General features: G+C 40.9%; 1 protein-coding gene and 1 pseudogene across 5 annotated transcripts in view; both read left to right on the forward strand.

Moving 5' to 3' along the window:
• The window catches only part of LOC138027771 (uncharacterized), a 54,444-nt gene that overhangs the window by 7,213 nt on the left and 22,231 nt on the right, over positions 1–25,000 (forward strand). For 4 of the 5 annotated variants that reach the window (XR_011127508.1, XM_068875377.1, XM_068875378.1 and 1 more), the window contains 4 exons: positions 10,885–11,000; positions 11,690–11,893; positions 13,963–14,020; positions 15,715–16,009. Coding sequence is in view for 4 of the 5 variants with exons in the window: in XM_068875377.1 (XP_068731478.1) it covers positions 10,885–11,000; positions 11,690–11,893; positions 13,963–14,020; positions 15,715–16,009 (673 nt within the window). In the remaining variant the exon portion in view is untranslated. Of the gene's footprint in view, positions 1–10,884; positions 11,001–11,689; positions 11,894–13,960; positions 14,021–15,714; positions 16,010–25,000 lie in introns of those variants that run through there. The other variant, XM_068875380.1, reaches the window with a different exon arrangement.
• On the forward strand, positions 5,098–7,132 carry LOC138027472 (uncharacterized; annotated as a pseudogene).

The following is a 25,000-nucleotide window of genomic DNA, read 5'->3' on the forward strand; positions in this document are numbered from 1 at the left end:
TATTTCTAGGGAACAAGGACCCTTACCCCCGGGAAGGTCCTCATCAAATGTTCTGCCCCTTTCATTCAACAGCTCAAACAAGCGATTCCAACAATTTTTGAATGACCGACACGAACACGAAAAGAAGACTCTCTTAGAGAAATAAAATATTTATAATAATTATCACTTTAGCATGCAAAACAATGCTCAGATGCTTACAAGCACCGTCATGCCCATGTTTGTAAAAAAGCACCATGAAGTATTCCTTGCGGCTGGTTTAGGCATTGTTTCATCTTTCAACATTGGGCAAAACCAAATAAACTCCATTCTCAGAGGACACTGGGGAAAGAAGCTAGAATCAAAAACTGGCCTTAATCCAATTCTCCCAAGGTAATCTTTACAGAATAGGTTTATTGAAGGAACACTTTTGAGTGCCACCTTAAGCCTTTTAAAACAAGCACAAACAATATTAATAGTCTTTAAATTCATAAAATGCCAAACAGCATATTTTAGTCTCATATTCAATTAGATTTGGCTGCAATATTCCTTAAAACTATGCAAAACTATTTGCCATAAAATGTGGAACATTTCCTGCCTATTTAAATATGCTCCAAAAAGGGCTCCAAAAAGCAACCAGTTAAGTTTTTAGATAAAGATAGTATCTGTATGGAGGTCTGACACAATACCTAAAAATTAAATAATTTGATGTGATCAAGACATTGAATGACCAAGCAATAAACAAACTGCAGGAATGTATGTTAGGTTCACAAAGTGGGAATGAAAAAAATATTCCTCAACTGATGTTTCAATATGCATTTAAATCAATTTTCTATCAACAATTCAAGGGACTGACTTTTCAGAGTCTATTCACTGGTATTGATTTACGTTTCCATGATAAGTTTGAAAGTGAATGTGGCAACCACAGTGCCCTATGAAATGGGAAATAACCTTCACAAACCCTTTAACCTAACACTTTAGAACAAAGAGTAAATTGAAAGAAGAGTTGGTCTGGAGTTTATCCAGGATGGACAGTTAGTGGCTGCATTCACCAATGTAGAGAACAAACACAACAAGTTTCTGCTAAAGGAACCAGGTTTTCAAGGAGCTATTCAATTTCAAAAGAACACTATGGTTACGGTGTACCAGTACCTGGGTGAATTCGGGTACCTGGCCTGAAACTGAAACTTGTGGAGCCAAACAACGTGTTGAGCTTAGTACTTAAACTGGGCACATAATTATGTCTACAGATATTGTCTACTCAACCAACAGTTTCTCCTAATTTTGTGTACCATTCACTTGTTGGTTCCTTAATAAAACATCGCTAATTCAATTAAGGAAGTCCTTTCAAATCATCAAAGTTACTTTGCGCCACCAGGAACAAACGAAAAAAATACAAGCACTGAAGAACAAATTGCTCAAGAATGCACGACTCCCTTTGAAACAGCAAAACAGGATCCTCGAGTCACTAAAAAAGTGCTGCATGCTACGGGATGTTTGCAGAACGATCGCAAGTTGTAATCATTGAAAGAAAACTCTATGGAATAGTTTGAACAGTGCTCTGAACGTTTAATTGATTTGTTGATATTTGTTAGTTCTTATTTGTTATGCATGGTGATTTCCGGTCAGCGGTCGTGACTGTATTTAGTGCCCGTGATTGTTTACGTCATTAAGACTGAACACGTTTTCGCTTTTTTCGCCTTTTGACCGCCATTGTAACTCTTATTGAACAGTTTAAATATAGTGGAGTCCCTCCAATACCGCTACATTCATTGCTTCGTCACATTTCATGTTTTGGTGCCGGGACCAGGATGGAGGAATTAACCAAACTGTTGGCGTCAAGGAGAGCGCACAAGGCGCACGTAACTAAGTTGAGACAGAAAGTAGATGACACAGCAAAGGACACAATTACCGACACACAGATCGCTCTACTCAGGTCATTCGTCAACCAACTAAAGCAAAAGAGACAAACCCTTAAGGAATTTAACGACAAGATAGTAGTTTTGCTGGAAACACCTGATAATCTTGAGCAGGATTAGAGAAAGTATGCGTTACCGAGAGGTTCATCGAGCTCACAAACAAGAATGTTAGTCAACATGCGTCTTCTCATCAAGATACCGGCGTTACCTTACCACAACCGCTGCAAATGGGAAAGGAAAATCAACCATTCATTCCATCTACGTCGCAAACGGAACAAGAAAATCAACAATTCAACCCAATTGCGTCGAATGAAACACCAGGTAACGATCATTCTAGTAATCTATCCGCCTCATCACAGAATTCACTGATTACCCGCTTGAATGGCAATTTTGGGACACTTTCCGGTCTGCAGTACACGATAACTCTACAATCAGTGATGTCCAAAAGTTCAATTATTTGAGAGCGCAGTTACGCCACGGAGCTGAAAGAGTCATTGCCGGGTTGCCATTAACCAATGCTAATTACGCTAAGAGTATCCAGTTGTTGGAAGAGAGATTCGCTCGACCCCACAAGGTCATCAACGCACACATGGAAGCACCACTGAACCTACCATCACCCACCGATCATTTAAGGAGTTTAAGGTTTTTTACGACTCAATTGAGACCCACATCAGGGGAATTGAGACACTAGGAAAGAAAACAGAAACTTATGGGGAAATTCTTGTTCCTATCATTCAGAAGAAATTACCTATTAAGAGAAATCTAGCAAGACAAAATGGAAAGAAGGAGTGGCAACTTGATAATTTACGTAAAGCAATTTTGAATGAAATTGAAATCTTAGAGGCGGGACAAAACACCTCTTGTGATTATGAATTCAGTGGCAACTCAACTGCTACTGCTGCTACATTTCTCACGGCTTCAAGGCCTCGTACATCTGTTTCTGCTTCTAACAGTGGTGACCGCCCCACCAAACGAATGTGCCTTTTTCGTAAGGGTGAACACAGTCCAACTGACTGCAATGTTGTGACAGATAAGGAAAAGAGACACTCAATTGTACGTGACACAAGGGCATGCTTTAACTGTCTGAATCGTCATTCAGTATCTAAATGCAAATCACAGAACCGCTGCAAGGTATGCCATCGAAAGCATCATACTAGTCTTTGTAGAAATGTAGAGCTACCTCTCACAACACCATCCACTGAACCAGCAACTACAAACAAGGTTCCAAGTATACCCACCACTGACAAGACTACGCTACCTTCGGTTTCGTCCTACCACATTGGTGATGCTAATAAACACACCCCCGTTCTACTAAAAACAGCTGTTGCTTCTGTTGCAAGTCACAACAACCATATCAGTGCACATATTCTGTTTGACGAGGGATCTCAACGCTCTTTCGTTACATCAGATGTGGCAGCCACGCTTGATCTGAAACCAGAAACGCAAGAGGCAATATCCCTGCCAACTTTCGGTGGAAACACATCATCTGTTAAGCGCATTAACACTGCTACTGTTTACCTTGAAACCACTCAAGAGGAGACCATTCCCATTCACGTGATCATTGTACCAACAATCGCTGCACCCCTCACTACTTACACTGGCGCCAATGTAAGGGACTTGCCGCATTTAAGGGGACTGACGTTAGCACACATTAACGTTGATGATTCACCTTTCACAGTTGATATTCTAATCGGCGCGGATCATTACTGGGATGTAGTGGGAAACGAAGTTATCAAGGGTCCAGGTCCCACAGCAGCCAAATCAAAAATAGGGTATCTCCTCTCGGGCCCCCTCTCCAAATGTAACCATTCAGAGAACCTCAACACCTCTATTTTAAGTGTTGTGACCGAGCATCAACAAGAAGAATTTGATTTGGAACGTTTCTGGCGTATTGAATCAGTTGGTGTTCTACCAAACTCCTCAGAAGAAACGCCTGACTTTTTGAAGTATTTCAAGACACATCTATTATGTTGGAGGACGACCGGTACAGTGCAAGGTTGCCATGGCGACCAGAACATCCCCCTTTACCATCAAATGCAGAAATTATTAAGCAGAGAACTCGCTCCATGTTCAGACGACCCAGCCGCAAATCCTGAGAAACTGCACTTGTACAATGACATCATCCAAGAACAGCAGTCTCGAGATTTCATTGAAAAGGTCAAAGATCCGGATACAAACAACGAAGTATGTCACTACATACCCCACCATGCTGTCCACAAGGACTCCACCACAACTCCTCTGCGCATTGTGTACGATTGCAGTTTCAAACAAGGTGATCAACCCAGCTTGAATGATTGCTTACAGCCAGGTCCTCCGCTGCTCAATGACCTTACTGGTATACTTCTACGCTTTCGTCTCCACCAGTATGGTATAACTGCGGACATTGAAAAGGCATTTTTGCATGTAAACCGTGACGAAGCCGATCGAGATGCCACACGAGTCTACTGGTTATCGAATGCAGATGACCCGGAGAGTGAATTCATTGTATACCGATTCAAGTCTGTTATGTTTGGTGCAACAAGCTCCCCCTTCATCTTAAATGCGACTCTCAACAAGCACCTCACACAGTCTACAGACCAAGTCAGCATAGATATGTTAAGAAATCTGTACGTGGACGACCTCGCTTCTGGAGTAAGTGATGATGGTTTAGCAGTCAACTATTATCAAGATGCCGGGAACACGATGTCACCAGTGGGTTTCAATCTCAGGTCATGGAGTTCAAACAGTCCTGAACTTCAGCATCTTGCAGCCAAGGATCAAGTCCTTGACACAAGCCCAGCCAAAAAGGTGCTAGGCATACTATGGAACATAACTTCAGACACACTGGGATTCTCACATAAGCAAGCAACTTCTACCCCTCCGTTATCAACCAAGAGAGGGGTTTTACAAGAAACAGCAAAGGTCTTTGATCCACTCGGCCTACTCCAACCGGTCACAGTTGCTGCCAAGTTTCTGATACAAGAACTGTGGCAGGAAGGGATAGATTGGGACGAACCACTTCCACCCTCTCTTGATCAAAAATGGCGTGTTCTAGCGAAGGAGACAGGAGATGCAACCAAATTGAGTTCCCGCGTCGCGTTACTTCACTTCTGATGTCTGTGTTGACGGCAACGACACAGAACTACACGTTTTTGCGGACGCAAGCCAGAAAGCCAATGGAGCCGCTGCTTACTTAGTATGTGGAAACCAATCGTCACTTGCCATGGCAAAGTCGCGTGTTGCTCCGACAAGGAAGCAACTTACCCTTCCAGAACTTGAACTTATGGCAGCTCTGACAGCTGCACGTTTGGTATCATATCTGCAAGAACAACTGCAAGTTACAAGGGTCACATTGTGGTCTGATAGCCAGATCGTCCGTCATTGGCTTAACAGCACCAAAATATTGAAGCCATTCATCAGCAATCGCATCCAAGAAGTAAAGAAGCTGACATCAATTTCCAGCTGGAAGTACTGCCCCACAACCGAAAACCCGTCTGATCTGCTCACAAGAGGGATAACAGCAGATCAACTGAAGGCCTCTTCACTGTGGAAGCATGGTCCTAAATGGTTACCAAACAGATCACAGTGGCCTTCATGGCCTGCTACAGAGGTTCTCCACTTATTGACCACTGAAACCTCTACTGATGAGGCTACTGCAAACAGCACGGTTCCAGCTCAACAGCAAGGCCTTCATCACCTGATCAATCCATCGGATTTTAGCAGTTTACTAAGGCTTCTTCGAATTACTGCCTATGTTCTCAGATTTGTCCAGCGTCTCCAAAAGAAAGACAGCCAACAAGGTCCTATCACAGCTCTGGAAGATGATCGTGCTATGACAAAATGGGCGAAGAATCGTCAATCTCTTGTTTTTCGTGCCGACGTGGACAACCTCCTTTCAACGGTACGACAAAGTACAACCTTAGTACGTCAGCTTCGCCTATTCCTTGATGACGGTGGTCTTTTACGCTGTGGCGGGAAGATACCAAGCAAAGACCACTTCACAGACTAAGTAATTAACTCCACCCACGTTAAGCAGCTTCATGCAGGTGTCAACTCAACACTCACCGCCTTGCGTCAACGTTATTGGGTTCCTTCTGGCCGACAACGCGTCAAAACCTTAATTGACAACTGCGTAACCTGCAGAAGGGTTTCAGGAGCAGCCTACAATGCACCAGACCCTTCACCCCTTCCCAAGTCAAGAATGCAACAAACACAGCCCTTTGACGCCACTGGGGTGGACTTCACTGGAGCCCTGTATGTTCGAAACGCTGGGATTGAAACAAAGATCTACATATGTTTGTTTAATTACGCAGCTTGTCGAAGACTTAACTGTTGAAGCCTTGTTACTAGCCTTTCGCAGGTTTGCGAGTCGCAAATCTCTTCCAAGGAAACTAATATCTGACAATGCTTCAACATTTCTATCAGCAAACAATGAACTAAAGGAACTGTTTGAATCTCATACACTCAAGGAAACACTTGCAAGGGAAGGCGTTGAATGGCAGTTCATTCCCAAGAGGGCCCCTTGGTATGAGGGTTTTTGGGAACGTCTCATCGGTCTCACTAAATCAACCATTAAGAAAGTGCTCGGCAGAGCTGCAGTCAACCTGTGCACGCTTCAAACAATTGTTGTCAAGGTAGAAGCAATTCTGAACGACCGCCCCCTGACCTATGTTTCTTCAGACATTAAGGATGCAGAGGCATGCACTAACCCCGTCACACCTACTTTATGGTCAACGAATAACGTCCTTCCACATCCGCTAGTAGAGAGCGACGAAGTGAGTGATCCCACCTACCAATCGAACGCAGATTTCCTGAGGAAAGCAAAACGTGTCACCTTACTGATTGAACACTTTTGGCAACGTTGGCGTCACGAGTACCTCACTTCCCTTCGAGAGTTTCACAAAAGATCAGGAGTCAACACTGAATCTGTGAGGGTTGGCGATGTAGTTCTCATCCACGATGACAGCCCGAGAGTAAACTGGAAACTAGCATTTGTCACAGCCATTAACAGAGGTCACGATGGACGTGTACGTTCCGCCAATGTACGCACCGCCAATGGAACAACAAACCGCCCTATAAGAAGATTGCACCCTCTAGAAATTCAGGCCAAGGAAGTGAGCCACACAGTGAACAGAGCTGCCACATTACAAACTCCACCCCTTGTGAGACGACCACGAAGAGATGCTGCACGACGGGCTATCAGGAGAATTGCCGACTGGGTTAAGGACATTTGCGTGCCCCCGGAGGATGTGGAATAGTTTGAACAGTGCTCTGAACGTTAAATTGATTTGTTGATATTTGTTGGTTCTTATTTGTTATGCATGGTGATTTCCGGTCTGCGGTCGTGACTGTATCTAGATCCCGTGATTGTTTACGTCATTAAGACTGAACACGTTTTCGCTTTTCGAATAGCACAGTTTTTCCCGCTCGCTGAATTCTGATTTGTCAGTTTAAATTCCAATAGCTCTCGCCGTATGCAAGGCTTAGCACATACCTCAACATTTTCCAAAAACAATGCAGAAATAAAACACAAACTGAATTATTCTAGAACTATGAAGGGTTTTTTTTAATTTTCAACGCATGAAAGCTCGGATTATGCTAGCAGTGCTAAACTGAAATAAAGGCTTAAAATAATGCTCGTTTTGCTAAATTATGCTTAAAATTATGCCAGCACAATCTACCAAAGGCGCGCGCGGAGTTCCGCTATAAATGGTAACCCTTCAATGCCATTCTTTACGTGCTTTTCCATCCGCTCCTTTAATATCCGAATTTTGTCAATGGTGCGAGATCCGAAGAATCTATTTCGGAGGAAAATTTCCACCAGAAAGAAAGCCATTCCTCTATTTTCCCATTGAACTTAGATATAGTTAGCTTAGGAAGCCTGGTCGCTAGGGCTGCTCTCATTGTTTCGCTACTGGCTGCTTTTTCGTGTTCGCGGTTTTTCTCGAACTCCACCTTTTGCTCTAAGAGTTGACGTTTAAATTCCATACTCCTTTTGTGTGCTTCAACCGCTTCATGCTCTTTCTATTCGAGGTCCATGTCCTTGATTGCGCGTTGAATTTTTCTTGTTGCGTCATCAGCGCTCTCGAGGTGTTGTTCGGTTTCTTCACTCCATGTTGCAATTTCGTCTTTGCTTTCACCTTTCGCAAACTTCTTCTCCTCAATCACTGCTTTTAGAGCTTCCACCGCACTCACGATACTTGATTAGGCCTAAACAAAAGTTTTGTTTTGTTGCTATAAACGGAACAAAATCAAACTCGCTTGCGTACAATATTTCTTTCTCCATTTTCCTCCGTTTAAAAACTCTCTCTTCTCCTTTTACCCCAACTCCTATGCAAAAAACATCTGTCAAGAACTAATTTCTTGTTACATGATATAGTCACGCAAATTCCGACAGTAATGAAGTGTATTTCATGTACGAGACATTTTGTCGTTTAGCCTAATTTTAGACATTTATGGCTTGTTAAAGATTATATTAGATTGTTTGTAAGAGCCGGGTTGTAGATGTTTTTGAGTTGGTTGTAGGTTGTTGTTGAAAATGTTGAGGTGGTTGTAGGTGGTTTTAGGTCGTCCATGTTTGAGTAACTGCGCCTCTCGTAGGCTATAGGAGGTCGAAGATGACCTAGAAGTAAATCTTTTTTCAAGTTTCCAGTTTCTTGACGTCCGTCGTTTGGAAAATACAGCATTTTGAATTTCCTAATTGTCATCTTACGTGACACCACGATACAAAGCTATTTACTCGAAATAGCTGAAAGGTATCCGAGTTAAAATATGGGTAGAATTATATATTAGTTTTCTGTGCAGCAAATGGACAATATAATTACGAGGCGGTGATTTCATTGGCAAAAAGCAACGCACTACACCCTTTTGAGAAATAAATTTGACCTTCCTCTGTGACAAATCAACTGCAAATAATTAACAATTATTCTTTGAAGGCGCGCTGGATTTCAAGTGAAGTGATAGGTAATCAATGAGGCCGTTGTAAATAGCTACACTTTTAACTTTTGAGTGGCAAGTTCATTTATTAATAATTTCCCTTCAAAGCAACAGTCCTGTGCAATTCATTGAAATCTATTTGATGAGCTCATCTCAGTCTACCATGGAGAGTAAAACCATTGTACTGCCTATGCGCATATCTCCGACATCCAGCCCGCTCAGGGAAAGGCACCACGAAAAAAACCGCATGGCGCATGCATACGTGAGGTGGAGCAGGGCATAATCAAAACGTCACTAGGAGTTGAGAGTTGCGTTGTGACTGTTAATTGACATTCTTACAAGTTGTTCCTGTATTTGCAGTATGTGCCATTTTGGCGTCACAGTTTTCACTACTGGTACACGGTGCATCCACTTCCTCTTTGAGTCAGATATGCTACCTAACCTATGTAGGTCATGACATTTCACCAAACAAAATGTTCCCGACATTTCTACTACAGTGCTAAGAGTAACTCAACACTCGTCTTTGTAACACCCACACGTTTATTGTTGAATGATATTGTCAATGAGCAATGAATAAGTGTGCAAAACGTCGTTACCAGGGTCTCTTTTCTCTCTCTCCGGCGCTCCGGGGGAAGGGAAGAAGAGAGACCCTGGAAACTAAATGTGATTGTGGACCGGACTACCAACTTTGGATTGAGGATTTGAAGCTAAGTGAATTTGAAACACAGGAATAACAGGATGACGGCGTACTGAGCATAAATCATGGAGTAAACAGCAAAAACAAGGATAGCGCCGACCAAGATGAAGATAAAGAAAAGCTTGAAGTCCGTTCATGTACATAGCTCTCTTGTCTAGAGCGTTATCTTCAAGTGGTAATGTTTCCACATAAAGCAACACTGTGAGCCATAACATGGTTATTGGATCAATTAGGGCATTTTAAAGAGAAGAATTGGCTGAACAAAATTCGGACAAAGCAAGATCACCTGTGGCATCTTCGTTGATTTCGTTTCATTTGTGGTCCCCAGAATACGTTGAGCACTGTGCTTAAAGTGTAATCGTGAAGCTTAATAATTGGTGAAGTAAATATAGTGGACTATGCAATCACCCGCTTTGACTTCGTCCATTTCCGACTGAAGATGTCATTGCACATTTTGTATTGAAGCCCTCGAAATGGCCGAGTATTCTGCAGTTTTCCCACGCCGGCTCTTTCAATCATATACTTCTTCCATCTGTGCCAGCCAAATGGATTTCATGAATGAAATAAGTGTATTTATTAAATTTTCAATCTCTGATATTGCATTTGAAGTTTTCTGATTGGCTCACTCGATCTCGGTTATTAGCTTATATACCGTGATGACCTTATATGGAAACTGATTGCGTCGGTCGTTTTGTAAAACTGAGACAACATCCTGGTCTTCTGTAAGTAAAACAGTTCAGAATTTAATGAAAAATTAATAAAACAGGTATTCCATTCGCGCTTATTCTTTATGGGACTGGTTATAGCCAACTCGGCGCTTAGCGCCTTTTTGGCTATTTACCACCTCATATCCAACGCTCATGGAATAATTGTTATTAAATATTTGAAGTACGAGTTATCCTTGGCTTGCACCTGACGCCATTGGCGGCCATGTTGGTGTACTGAACAACAGCGAAAAAGTCTTTTGGCTCTATTATTGTGCAAAACCTTTTGGGTGATTTTCTGTTGTTTTGTACACCAACATGGCCGTCTTATCACGTGGATGCAAACCAGGAACTGTTGAGAGAAGTAATCCTCGCACTGAGCTGGACACAAGCAATTGTCTCTTGTCGACACCTGAAAAGAGAAAATTACTTTAATTGTCCACATAGGAGTGAGGATCATTTCTCCCACTCTAATGGATTTCCCGTTGCCGTGGAACGCTGTTCAGTGACAACTAACATAAAGAAAATTAGCAGGAGCATCGATGACTGTCTTGCCCGACAGCTACAAATATTACCAATAATAATGATAATTATATTAATCAATCAATTAACTATTACTATTGCTATTGTTATCATCATTGTTAAAAGACTTTTCTCCCTTTATTCTCTTCAGTGAAGACAGAAATGATGGAAAAAATAGATGGTGGCAATTTTGATGAAATCGAGAAGATAATTACACCAAGAAACTTCCAAAAGTGTGAGCCCAATTATTTAAGAGTGGCAATGGAGGTATGGATACCAATTTTGAGATGGCTCAAACCGGTTTCAACAATTCCAACAAACTGTACACCAAACAGCTATGTTATGGTAGCATGTGAGACAACAGCCATTGCGTATCAAAAATGGGCCAAGAAGTGTGTCTTAATAGGTTACCGCAGCAGCAGAATAACCATGTAAAAAACCCCTATAGTTTTCTTCAAATGATCCTAAAAAAGAACTCTGTAATCCCCATTTTTGTTGCTGGAAAGGAAGTAGTGGGTTAATTTGAAGCGTCGTTATAATAACAATAATAATGATAATATAATCCATAATAATATGAATATGAATATTGATAAGATTAATAATCTATATCTGTATCGGATTTGCAGTTACCTTCAGGGAAGTTTTGTAATCGGTTACAACGACGTCAATTTATCTTTTTCTCTAGGAGTTTCACGGGAGTATCTAACTTAACTGTTTAACTCTAAACTTTGGATCTTTCTCCGTCCTTGGTTGCATTAACAGGTGTGACCAAGGCCGATTTGATACATATAGAAAGTCTCTTAAGAGATCTAGTTGCGATCTGTTTTGTAGTGAGCATTTTGTCTCTCGGGCATCGAGAAGGAAATTGCCGACTCTACCCTATCCTCGGCAATCGCATTGCTATCCCGCAAATATTTAAAATTCTGTTTAATCAGTATATTTCGCTTACTTTGCAGGTAATTTTCAGGCTACGCAAAAAGGGGAACAGTAAGGGGCCCGACTACGACAGGTTTCATCGACTAGCAGACTCTGTTGAAGAGTTTATCTACCATTTACTGGATCCAATGAGACCAGAGACCAAAAAAAGAGATCGAGAACAATTTGGAGAATTTATCCTAGATTACATGATGGGTGATGCTGTTGACTGTCAGCAAAAAAAGGTAGAAAAAGAATTTGACCATCCATGCAAAAAACATCCATCCATTCATCCATTCTTCCTTCTATTCATGGCCGTGGCCTTAACTTTATGACATAATTATCGCCATCTGCATTTCCACTATCACGTTAGCACCATCATTATCACCACTACTGTAATTGCCAAGACCCCTTCGGCATCACCAATATCTTCACTACCACAACAATCCAATCAAAGACGTTCATTGTGGTTACAATCTTCTCCATCAACAACATTGTCTTCGTCTTTGTTGCCAAAGATTTCGTCATTGTTGAATTCAAATTGTCTTATTTGCTCTTGTGCCTTAATTACATTGAGGTCATAAAGGTCATATAGGTCATGGTAGATTCTATTGTGAGCTACCATTTGAGCCTGGAGACTGAAGTAACCGAGGGGTTTTCAGGTCAGTTGAAGCATAGTTAACGCATGGACATGGTTATGAAACTGTACAAGTCCTTTTGTTTCATGTTTTTGTCTGTATTTTTGGCCTTGACGGTGCACGAGAGAAAATAACTAATCGAATCTTTCAATTAAATTATGCGCAACTAATCTGCGAAGCCGTGCGAAGCGGAAACAAAACATTGTGCACTGTCACGGGATTGCGACAACATTGTTCGCGCTTTTGAGGGTTTTAAGGTTTCATGACCAGTCCCTCGATTAACTATGGTTGCATGAGGACACAATCTTGGCAGATAGCCCTATCGTAAGAATTTATGCCCTGGCCATACGAGAGCGAGGGTTGATGAGAGTTGTAGAGAGTTGACGAGAGTTGACGAGAGCTGAAACTCTCGCTCTCGTTTGGCCAGGAACTCTCATCCACTCTGGCCTACTCTCGAGACTTCTCTTTGAATTTGAACCTGCTCAAATTTTTCATGAGAGTTGGGGATAGTCTTGCCGCGCCTGAGAGTTTGAGCGAGAGTTTTATAAGGTCAGCAGTTACTTCGGTCAGCGACGGATTCAGTGACTAAGGACAACACCAAGGCTGAATATACCGGCTGGCTAGTCGTCATATTTACGCCAGAAAGGGTTTTCCCAGGGTGTTTCCTAGGCTCTCTCCTTTGGCCAACTCGCGATCACTCTCATCGACTCTCATGAGCTCTTAAAGAATTTTCAACTCTCATAAGCTCTCACTCTCGTTTGGCCAGGGCTTTTCATTATCTAAAACCCACATCAAGTAATTTGCCCAAAACGTTGGCTCTGAAGAATTTATCAAATGACAACTAGGAAATTTATTGTACTGTCTAATTTTAAGAGGACCCCTTTTTTCGCACTTGTATATTTAAGGTAAAGTCTGCTATGAGCCTAGAAGGCCCATCAGGCCGGCGCTTATCTCTGGTTACTGGAGTATTTCTACTACCCCCTGGATGGCATGCTAATCCATCGCAGGGTTACCCACAGCATTAAATTCGCCGGTACCCATTTATACATCTGGGTGGAGAGAGGCACCGTGAGAGTACAGTGTCTTGCCCAAGAACACAACACAATGTCCCCGGCCACAGGACCCGAACCCGGACCACTCGATCCGGAGTCGAGCGCACTAACCATGCATGAGGCCACTGCGCCTCCCCATTTGTATACTTACCGTTAAGAAAAACGTGAAGCATTAGCAAACGGGTGTATTACAAATTCGAAGTCAATGATCCACACGTTAAAGCTGAGCCCTTTAAAATTAAATTTTAGAAAAAAAAATGGAACCATTTAGTTATATATGTAAGGGCAAATCCCATTATTATTTAGAAATGGAATGCAGGAAAACTTTTTTCCGTCTGTAACGGCAAAGAGAAGGGCATAGACCATTTTGACACTTCTAATTAATTCTCGTAATTTGGCTGACTCATTAGCACTTCAACGATAAAAATTTCGTCCTACCCTAACCGTAACACTCACCGATTTCCAAATTCGGGTCCTCCTGGCCAATCGGATTTCAATTTTAAGAGATCAGAATAAGCAAGCTAACCCTTTGGGCAACTGGGTTTGGTTTCTTACTGTTAACTTTGTCTTTTACGTTCATGCTACAATCACGTATGATAATTATCACTTTTGTTGTTGACGCAGTTCTTCACTCATCCAGTCGTACACGAAGAGATGCAGCGAAAATGGCGCGGTCGAAAAGGTATCTGAGTTCAGGTGTAAATGTCAAGTATGACAAGGACATAAACGTGAAGAAAAAAACCGACAAGTTATAAATTATAACTAATAATTTATTTAAGTGATTCACCGCGGATCTTTACTGCGATTTTCATAATTCTACGGAATCTTACCTTGAAGCGCTAAGCACCAAACTGCATTTCGGCTTCCATCAATCAAATTCCCGAACATAGCTGGGAAGATCGACTCCACCTCCGGAAAGTGAATTGGAGTTTTTATTTAGTTCACATTTCGAACAACATTATGATACGTTTTTAGAAACCCTTCAATAAAAAGATTCGTATGCAGATTCCATCGCTTTCCATCGGCGTCGAATGTACCGTGGGAACCAATTATAAACAATTATTGGATGAGGTTTTTGTGATATGCGGAATAATCAAGGTCTCGGTTAGGGTTATCAGCCTCAGCCGGATTAATCAAGGTCGAGGTAAGTGTTTTCGCTGTTTCCCAGAATTAACTGTAGGCTTTTACCCAATGAGAAGACAGATGGTGACTACAATGTGTAATAATGCTAATTGGTGAGTTATGCCACACATCGTCATTGATTCCGTCATCCGTGGTTGGTGTCGGAAGTTTGATTGATGGAAGCTAAAACGCAGTTTGGCTGTTGTCGCTTGAAGATGAATTCCGCAGAATTATGAAAATCGCAGTAATCTATTTGCGTCCATTCATGGCTTCATTTCATACAAGAGAAGATCTACTCCTCGAAAGATTTGGGACTTTAATCAAACTGAAGACGACGGCTTCGGCAACGACATAGCCACAAAACTAGAATGTTATTGGTTAAAAGTGGAGAAATAATCGTGCTGCACGTGCAGCACGAATTCTCATGCATTTCTTTGCCTTACTTCCCAAAAGAACAACGTGAACTTAACAAATTTTAGGTTTGGAGACAACGCGAGCATACACCAGTGAACCATTTATTTGCTATCTGTACTTTGAAAACCGTTCGTAGCCATCCAGTTACAGGATCATTTGCCCGTATTGTACTAGGTGAACAAGATAGAATAATCGCGAAATACTTGCGATAGCGCTAAGGTATATTTTGGAATGACGTTCTCGTTGCTGTAGCCATCGTCTTTGCTTAAACTCCCGAAGGAAATAATTTCTGTAATCAAATTCTTTATGGAATTTCCCAAAATGAAGAACGGTTTGTTTCAGGAAAAAAAAGAATTTTGGAATCGATTTTTTTCATTTTCAAAATTTCCTGTCTCCGCCATTTTGAATAATTGTGGCGTGTTAGGGTTACCCCATTATTCCGACGAAATATAATAAAGCAATAAAGCAATTCGGGTAATTCGCTACGTTGTGAGATGCCTTTTGTAATAGCAGATGTGGTGATCTTTATTTCGTCTAGGTCATAAATTAAATAAAACATGAAAGTTGCCAAATTGACGGAGCTGACTTAAAACCTATCTACAATATGCGATCATGTATCAGGATCGAGGCTATAAATCATATAATGCTCTTTAAACTACCTAAATCCTCAGAAGTTCTTGTATTATCACAAACGGAATTCCGCATCTTCGGTCCTAAACAGTTCCTAAGTAGTTTAATTAATTTTATGGGTTTCACCTTATATTGTAATCCATATTGCTATAAATATAAGCCCAGATGTTAAAGAAATAACAGTGCGATTTAATTGTTTTCATTTCGCAGGGGACGAAACTGTAGAACGTTTTAAATATCTGGAAGTTCCATTCTGGAAGTTTGTTTTTGACACAATAAGCTACATCACTCTCGTTTGCCTACACTTGGCAATTTGCGTATCTCCATCAACCTTAGATTTCAGTGTAGTTGAATGGTTAGTACTTGTTTTCTTCTTGGGTCGTGCATTGGCTGAGAGCAAACAATTAGCAGCAATTGCAAAAAGACGAAGACACAAAGTTAGCGATGGACGACATCATGCGACATCATGCAACAGCGTATGCAAGCCACTTGGAATTTACTTAAGGTAAGGCCACAAACTGAAATAGGAAGAATGATATCGGGGGAATCTCGCCCCGACTGAGTTGAACCATCTTGTTCCTTCATATTTCACGGATATAACAAACGTCAGTGTATTATCGGTGTGGCCATGTTAATAACACTTTTTGTTTTAAACACGAAGACACACTATAAAAGGCGTGGTGCCTTAGGCACATGCAAATGATTTATCAATCAACCGTGGACGCAACCGAGAGCTCTGTGATAATTTGTGCAATAAAAAAGCCCCTTACGGCAATGTGTCCGTAATATGTCATAAAATGTTATATGTCGTTTTTTTGTTAAATCCCCAGTCCCTTTTTTTTGCGCTAGAAATACATTATCGGGCTTCCGTCTCTGTGTTGCTGTTTGTTGATCACCATCTTGGATAATTAATCGAATTCGAACAAAAGCAGTACGTGAAGCGCCCCCTTTTTATAATGCGTTTTCATGTTTAAATCAGCGTATTTTCCCTTTATACAATTACTTCTTAATGTGCTTCGTCCAGTGCTGCAATTTACGCAGAAATTTGCAATTTCATGCTAATTCATCACTACTATGATGTTCTGCGTGAAGGCAGAATACTGTGGAATGCACGTTCCAGGTAACACCTAGTTTTAATCGTGTAGTTTATTTGGGAAATTACATTGCAGCCAATTGGCTGAATTGCGTAATGTGCGAACTTGACCCTTAGAAATTACAATAAAGAGTGTAGTAAAATTATATTTTACTACACAAAATTACAAAATTATATTTTAAAAATGCATATCAAGAAAAACATACGTATCTTATTGAATGGCTTAACATATTATACGTGCGGATATTTTGCGAGCCCCGGATCTTAATCTTCTTTCGTGCTTAGCAAACTCCCGCATTCAACTATTTATTGCACTCGCAGGGATTTTGCCTCTGGGCATCATTGTAGCTTGCGCGTATATAGAGAGTTAGAGTGATATTGTATTACATATCTGGTATACCAGAAAAAATCTCGATTTGCCAGAACTAGGCGCGCATGGAATAAATGGATAATGATGACGTTTTATCTCCAAATGCCTGCAAGTCTTGGGTACTGATGTCGTTGAGCAGGAAACGGCCGAGAGCGTGGTACATGGCAACGTAACGTCACAATCAAGGATTTAATCTTTACGGGGTTCAACATTATTGTTGAGAATATTTTGCCATCTGTCACGGAGAGTCACAGGTTACATGTTGTGCAATCTAGCGTTGGGGCAGCCATCCGAAAAGTAAGAGAAAGCTTTTGTCCGCCTTTTTCTTGAGTCTGTTTTTTCACAAAGGGGTCGGAAAGTGACTAAATTATCTCACGACAGGGTTAATCCTTTGCTTTGATTAAGAGTCCCAGGACGACTTCATTTGGGGAACGATTTGTCAATTGACGAACCTTCGAGAAACGATTTGTCAGACAAATTACTGTTGAGAAATTGAAAGACTCCGTGTACAACCAGCAGGTGTTGTTAGAAAACGATTGAAGAAAAACATTAGTGATTCTTAAAGTACTTACAAGGCAAACGATGGGTGTTGCTCCAAACATTAACATTCTATATGCTCGTGACAGTATTCTGTCCTGAACAGGTTGTTGTTTGGAAAGAACCAATGTTGAACACGACTTTGGATTGAAGAAAAAGGCCACAAGTTATTATCATATTTTTGCTGAATTTTTGAGACCGTCAGTTTCAGTTCTTTCAAACTGTTAGTAAACTTTCGAGTAAATTATCGCAACATAGGAAACTCTTAAACATGCAAAACCATGTCATGGGTAGCTGCATTGTTTGGGATACTCTCAACATTTTCGAATTCTAATTTTGTTATCAGAAGAGTTTTCTCCAAACTATTTTCACTCGCTGTGCCTGTCATTAGTAATACCATGACACCGTTTCAGTTCCTTCATCCGATCAGATTGTAACACAGCTCCCAACGTCAGTGGCTTCATAGCTCAGTTGGTTAGAGCGTCGCACCGGAATCGCGAGGTCACGGTTTCAAACCCCGCTGAAGTCCTGAATTTTTCAGGCTTCTTTACGCACTTGTAAAAATTGCGTTCATAACTGCGAAGATCATAGCTTCACTTGACTTCATGTTTAGTTTCTTACTATTCATTTGGTCATTTAATCCTATAACTGCGATTGTATAATCCAGATCAAGGACATCTAAGTAAATCATTGACATTAAACCGTGCATACAACATTAACACGTAATGACTGGTCACTCGGGAACACTTTTTTTCCCCTCGAATCTCAATGTTTCAACCGAGAGAGCATCTACATCTACATGTCCCAACACTCGGCAAAGTCCTTTTGACTCATGGCTGTTTTTGCTTTGGTGGCCTCATACACCACAAGCCTTTTAGAGGCATTACGCCAAGCCGGCCACTTTTGCTGGAAAGAACATACTCACAAAGGACAGCGATAACACCGGCAACTTCATCCCCTTCTCTTCTCGAATAGTGTGTGGGTTCTTTAACGTCCCACAGAGAACTTATAAACATGGAAGATATTTGTGAGACGGGGCCTACGGTTTATAGTCCTTATCCGAGAGAAACATTGAGATTCGAGGGAAAAAAAAATGAACTGTTTCCCGAGGGACGAGTCATTACGAGATTTGTCATATAGCGCAAAAAAGGTGCAACGGCAACGGCAGTCAACATTTGCGGGTAACCCCTTGACGTCATAGATTTTGCAATATTGCCTGCTCAGAGACTTTTAGCGGGAAACAGTTTTATTGTTCAATGTCTTGTGACCTCAAAGTAACCAATGAGAGCACCCGCTGTTGGGAACATATACCAGCTGTATACGTTACTCAAGACTTAAAAGAACTTCATCCCTTGTTGTATGTTACCTTTTACAAAAAGGTGGCCACATTGCGGTAAAAGTTGAACCTGCGTTTCTTTTAGTTTCTGTTTCGACTGGTACAGCATAGTGTCCGCCATGATCAAGCCATCTACTCACACTTCCCTTTTCATAGTCGGTACTGATTTGGTTTCCCCCTGCCTCAACATCAATTTCTCCGTTTATAAACGGCCATTCCTTTACCTGGGCGCTGGACACATTGAATTCTGCGAACAACTGTATCAACTATTACCAGTTGACACTAGACAAAAACAACGCAAACGAAATCATTCAAATTTTCTTTATTTGATTGAATAAAATGAAATGACGAGTGGCAAATGATGATAACCTCAATTCTTGGGCTTTGCGTTGTGTTGACAACAATTTCTCTTATTGAAAGGCGAGCTAACGATTGAAAAAACGCCAAGCGCCTTGTGACGACAGAGCTTTTCTGGCCTTTGAGAACTCTGTCCTAAGTGTATTGTATTGTTTCCGTTTTTTTCTTAATAAACGGTCTAAACTTCGTAACGTTGACGTATGGTACCTTTAAGAGTTGTTGTTTCGTTTACAGACTTTGCCCATCAGTAAAACAAGTCCAGGTCACTGGAGTCTTTTTCTTTGTGTTTCATTTTTCTTTTCGGAAATAAATTGTTGACGTCTTAGTCGTGCAGCTGTCTGCTTCTTCAGTTCTGTTTGTACTGTATCCTCAGGGGTTTTTGTCTGTTCAGTTTAAAATTTCTTGTGGTTAACAGGTCATTGCTTACAATGTCAAGCGTAAAGTCCCACCATTTTGTTGCTTTGATTCCCGTTCCGTCCTCATTTGCTCTGTTCTCAACCGGTCAAACCGGGACACTACAGTGAATTAGATCGTAGCAGCATTTCTATTATTGATTTCTGCTTATTCACTTTATCCTTGTTCAGTGTTGGGCTCAAGACAATATACTCATTAAGGAACATTATTATAATCATCATCATCATCATCATCATCATCATCATCATCATCATTATTATTATTATTATTATTATTATTATTATTATTCACACAGCTATTGATGGTATGAGAAAGTTGCTTTGGAAAGCCAAGAAACACCCCTTGTTTGTTTTCTTTTCTTCTCTACATCTCCAGCACCTTCTTAAGAATTCTTGCCGACCTTAACAATGCTCTTCTCTGGATCAGTTCAACTGGAACACCTAACTCAATGGTTCTCATGTTGTCGTTCAATCTCAGTGGTAAAGATCCCAATGCTCCCACTACCACTGGAACAACCTTTATCGTCACTCCCCACATTTTTCCCGGCCACTTCTCTTGCAAGATCTTGGTACTTTTCCACTTTTTCATCTTCCTTCTCTCTTATTATTATTATTATGGGGGAAGTTTATTGAACTTCAGTATGCCAGGAGAATAAAGTCTCGTGGGGCGCTCAGCAAAACCTATGAGACTACAAATTGTTACACTTTTAAAAGTTATAAAAACCTATTTGCAAGTATTGGAAAATTATTTACAATGTAGTACTAGAGTGAATAATGCATGTCGCTTATTTACAATTTATATTACGAATACAATTATATACATAACAACAGCTGAATTGCAATCTTTGAATAAGAGTTATGTAGAACTTATAAAATGAATACTTTGAACTATTAATTGAACTGTTGGTATATCCCACAATGCTTGGACATTCTCCGAGGCGTATTCTGGTTTAGGCTTGATTGGTGAATGCCATGCAGGAAGACTTTCGACCAGTTGTAACTCTCGTAGCAGTTCAAAATATAACACTTTCAGGGCATTGTTGTGTCTTGCCAAATACTTGTTTTGGGCGAGGGCTGAGCATCCCGATAGCACGTAAGCTACGCTTTCCGGTGGCTTGCATGTTACACATACGAAAGGACACGCCACTTGACTGTGACATCTTAATCTTCTTAACTTGGTATAACTTCGTTGGTAGGAGCTGTTCGTATAACTCATACATACCGGCCACAACATACAAGGGCATGACGTCCGTTCGCTTAGCCATGAGAAGCAGTTCTTAGTGCTCATGCTATCATCATTCCATCTGGCTGTATGTAGCTTTTCCTGCCATGCTTCATCACGTACTATCTTTAACAACTATTGTTGGTACTTTGATCTCAGCAGTTGCTTTGCCTTTGTTGCAGTCACCTCCTGTCCATCAGGTTCACATACCGTTGGTTCCAGGAAGGCAAGCCTCAGCGTCATTCCAAGTTCTTCACTACACCTCAGGGCCTCTGTAATCAGTGATTGATATCCCAAAACAGCAGAACGTTCTTCAAACTCTCTCACCATTATCATCCAAGGGTCACTGTTTGAAACCAATTTCATTCCTGCCTTAATCTTCGTGATCTTGTACTCTCCCTCTACTGACTGCAGGCCACGTCCACCTTTCTTCCTCTACGCGTACAATAGGGCGGTCGATGACGCTGGGTGTTTTCTTCCTTTTGTTACAATGATTTTCCGCGCTTCCCGATCAATCCTTCTTAATTCTGTCAGGAGCCAATGCTGCGTCCACATGGGGTACTTAACGACCGCTAGTGCACACTAATTACAGGCAACCACACGCTGGCCATTTGATAGCAAACTAGACCAAATTACTGACAAACGTTGTAGATATGTCTTTTCGCACACTCCAGCGTTCTCTTCTCTTCCTGACGTACATTATCGAGGATTTCAAGGAACTCGTACTGTTAATCTTTTTCCAGGGGTTGTACCACCACTGTATCGCTGACTTTTATTCCAGAGATCTCTCACCTCGTTTCACGTGGATTAAACAAAAGTTTTAGTTTCTAAAGAAACTGTGGTACTGCGTCAGTGGGAGATTGAAACAGAAATTGATTTTATCAAACGAGTTGATACAGGTCGAATAACCACCGTGAAAGATTTGGAAAGCTGACGTTTCGAGCGTTAGCCTTTCGTCGGAACGAATAGAGGAATTGTGGCTGCTGTAGGTTTATATGTGTACGTAGGATTACATTGCTTTTCTTGGGTTTTCGCTGTAAACCAACATCATTCATGCCAACTGTTGGTGTTCTTCAGTACGCAGATGAGTTTACTTTCAGATTGGGCATAGACCTTTTTAGGTTTGTAGGCCGAAGTAGTTATTGCCTGTTCTTCGAAACTCTCCATGTATAGGTTAGCAATAACAGCGGAGACCGGGCTTCCCATGGCTGCTACTTCTAATTGTTCGTAAATTGATCCGTTATACTGGAAGTATGTGGATCTCAATACGAAATTTAGGAGGTCAGGGATCTGAGCAGGTGTTAGTGTCGTGCGGTCCGCAAGGCTGGGGTCTTCCTCTAGTTTCTGTAGCAAGGTTTGTACAGCGGCGTCGATAGGAACGTTGGTAAACAAACACAGCCCGCTTTGGAACGAAGTAAAGTTTATTGATCGTGAGGCGATTCACAAAAGACTTCACCCTACAACATCAAGAGGGATAGTGGAATAGGAATTCCGGAAGTGTGGATGCTCACGATCAAGAAACACAACAACAGCAGAACCGTACGACAGTGGATCGCCGAAGGAACAACACACCGAAACAGCGGGGATCGAAATGAACCAATCACAGCTGCTGAAAAACCAACCAATCACAGCGGAGCATCTAACAGGTAACGCGTAATCAGTCGACCTCATCGCCTGTTGAAGACTAGCAGTATGCAGTCGAAACGTCGCGATCTACATCACAATTGACCACGTCGTGAGACAAACGAGAATACTTTATTATTGTTGTACTTCACCACGATGAATAACAGCAACCTCTTTTACGACATTATTATTATTATTATTATTACTATTATTATTATTATTATTATTATTATTATTATTATTATTGTTATTATTATTTGAAATTTTACCATCCACCCAGCTAAGACCAGTTAAGGTCATTACGAGGACCTTTCATGATATAAACTAATGAAATGAAAACTCTACTCTGAAAAAGTTCTTTCTGTTAGCTTGTCGAAGTGTTAGTTAAAGCAATACTTCCTTCTCAGGCCACACGATCAAACTTAACCGTATGTTTTTTCTTATTGAAACAATTTTTTCTACTTCTTCGTTAAATTAGTTATAGCCCTTGTTACTCGTTGCAGGTAGTATGTTCGAATTTAGAGAACTGTCTTGTGGTAGTCCCTCGAACTGTTTTAATAATTAGGGACCTTTAGACCGGAGGACGACTACGAATACGAGTTTTCCGTACTGAGCATGCGCGTAAGGTTTGGAGACCGACATTTTTCGAAGTGCGCGTGCTGAGAACGGAAAACTTGTCCTCCGATCTAAAGGTCCCTAATTTCTTACAAACTACACTCACAATGTGTGGTAAATTGAGTGTTTTTAGAATTTACTTTTGCTTTAACCTACATTGGGTGATTAACTTTTATAGGTAATTTTGCTTAATAGGCCAGTTTTGTATTGCCACGGTTACACTGGATCTAGCATGAAATGGAGCCTAATGCGGGGCAAATAATTTTCAAAGAGTACTCGATTTTCTTTTTACAAGAAGTCCATTTTTCAAAGGAAAAAGAAGTAATTTGGTCCGCAGAATGGGAGTACACAGCAATTTTTAATAGTCTTTCTAGTGCCAGTGCCGGAGTAAGTATGCTCTTTAACAACAACTTCGCGCTTCAATTGCTTAAAACCTTTCTAGATCCAAACGCGTTTCTACTTATCCTGTAAGACCAAACTTATGTTGTACTATACATTAATTTATCCATACATTACTTATTGTAACTCTACGTGGTCGTCCACTTACGTATCTAATTTAAATAGAATTTATTATCTGCAAAAGCGAGTGGTGCGAGCTGTTACAAATTCAGAATATCGAGCACATACTGCTCCTCTTTTTTCTAAACTGAAAATCTTAGACATCTTCCAACTCAATACCCTCGATATTGCTAAATTCATGTTCCGCTACCACAATAATCTGCTGCCTCCACTTTTCTTCAATCTGTTATGACAAACAGTCACGTCCATAAATATGACACAAGAACAGCCGGAAATTATCGTGTGCATTCCTGTCGCACGAACATTAAGAAGTTCACAATTCTTTACCAAGGACCTAGGGTCTGGTACTGTCTTCCTGCCTCTATTACCAATTTGTCAAGCTTTCCTATGTTTAAGAACAAAGTGCTAGAGTTTTTATTAAAATAGTTTCTTAGTTAGTTCCTGCCGCACTCCTTCGCAGCCCTTATTTTTGTTTAATATTGTGATATCGAGGTGGCCTCTCCTATAAGCCTGGTGGTTTCCTGAGGTCTCCTCGCCTAACAACCTGCTGTATGCTTTTTTAAAATCTGTTATACACATAAAGGCAAATAAATGATGATGATTGATTGATGAAACGGTAGGCTCGTAATCATTGATATCAAAACAGAGAGTAAGACCTTGACACTGGTGAATATTTATGCTCCAAATAATGACGACCCTTCATTCTTCGAATCAGTTCTAAGAATGCTTCTTACATTTGAGGGCGAAGAATGCGTGTGGGGTGGCGATTTTAACCTTGTTTTAGGAGTACAAAAAGATAAGCAAGGTAGGAGGCCGTAACACGCGAAAAATCTCTGGAAAAAGTTGACCGTATGCTTAACCCTGATACAAGACATTTCACTTGGAGAAGAAGTTGCCCAGAGATAAAATGCCGTTTAGACTTTTTCTTGATCAGCTCAAGTGTTTATTCCAGCTGTCACAATTGCAGATATCTGGACAGGTTTTAAATCAGACCATTCTCTCATTATTCTCACCCTAATGCATAACTCAAACGCTAGGGGAACAGGTTCTTGGAAACTAAATGCCTTGTTGTTGGCTGATGCGGAATATGTTGACCTTATCAGGAAAACAATTAACGAAGTAGCAAAAGAATACCAAAACAATAACGAGGTTGACGCCATCCTTGAAAATCAGGTCAAGGTCAACAGAAAAACAAAATGTCATCGAAAGAGAAATACTCGGAGGAAAAAATTACACACCTTGAGAAAAGATTAGATGAGGCTAATGTGACCGCAATGGAAAAGCAGAAAATCACAGAAGAAATAAGTATCATCAATTTACAGAGAGATTAAATTTCCGAATGTAAACCAAAGGGCGCGATGATACGTTCTAGAGCACGATGGTACAACGACGGCGAAAAAAACACAAAATA

This window comes from Montipora capricornis, chromosome 12, assembly GCF_036669925.1.
Source record: "Montipora capricornis isolate CH-2021 chromosome 12, ASM3666992v2, whole genome shotgun sequence".
NCBI lineage: Eukaryota > Metazoa > Cnidaria > Anthozoa > Scleractinia > Acroporidae > Montipora > Montipora capricornis.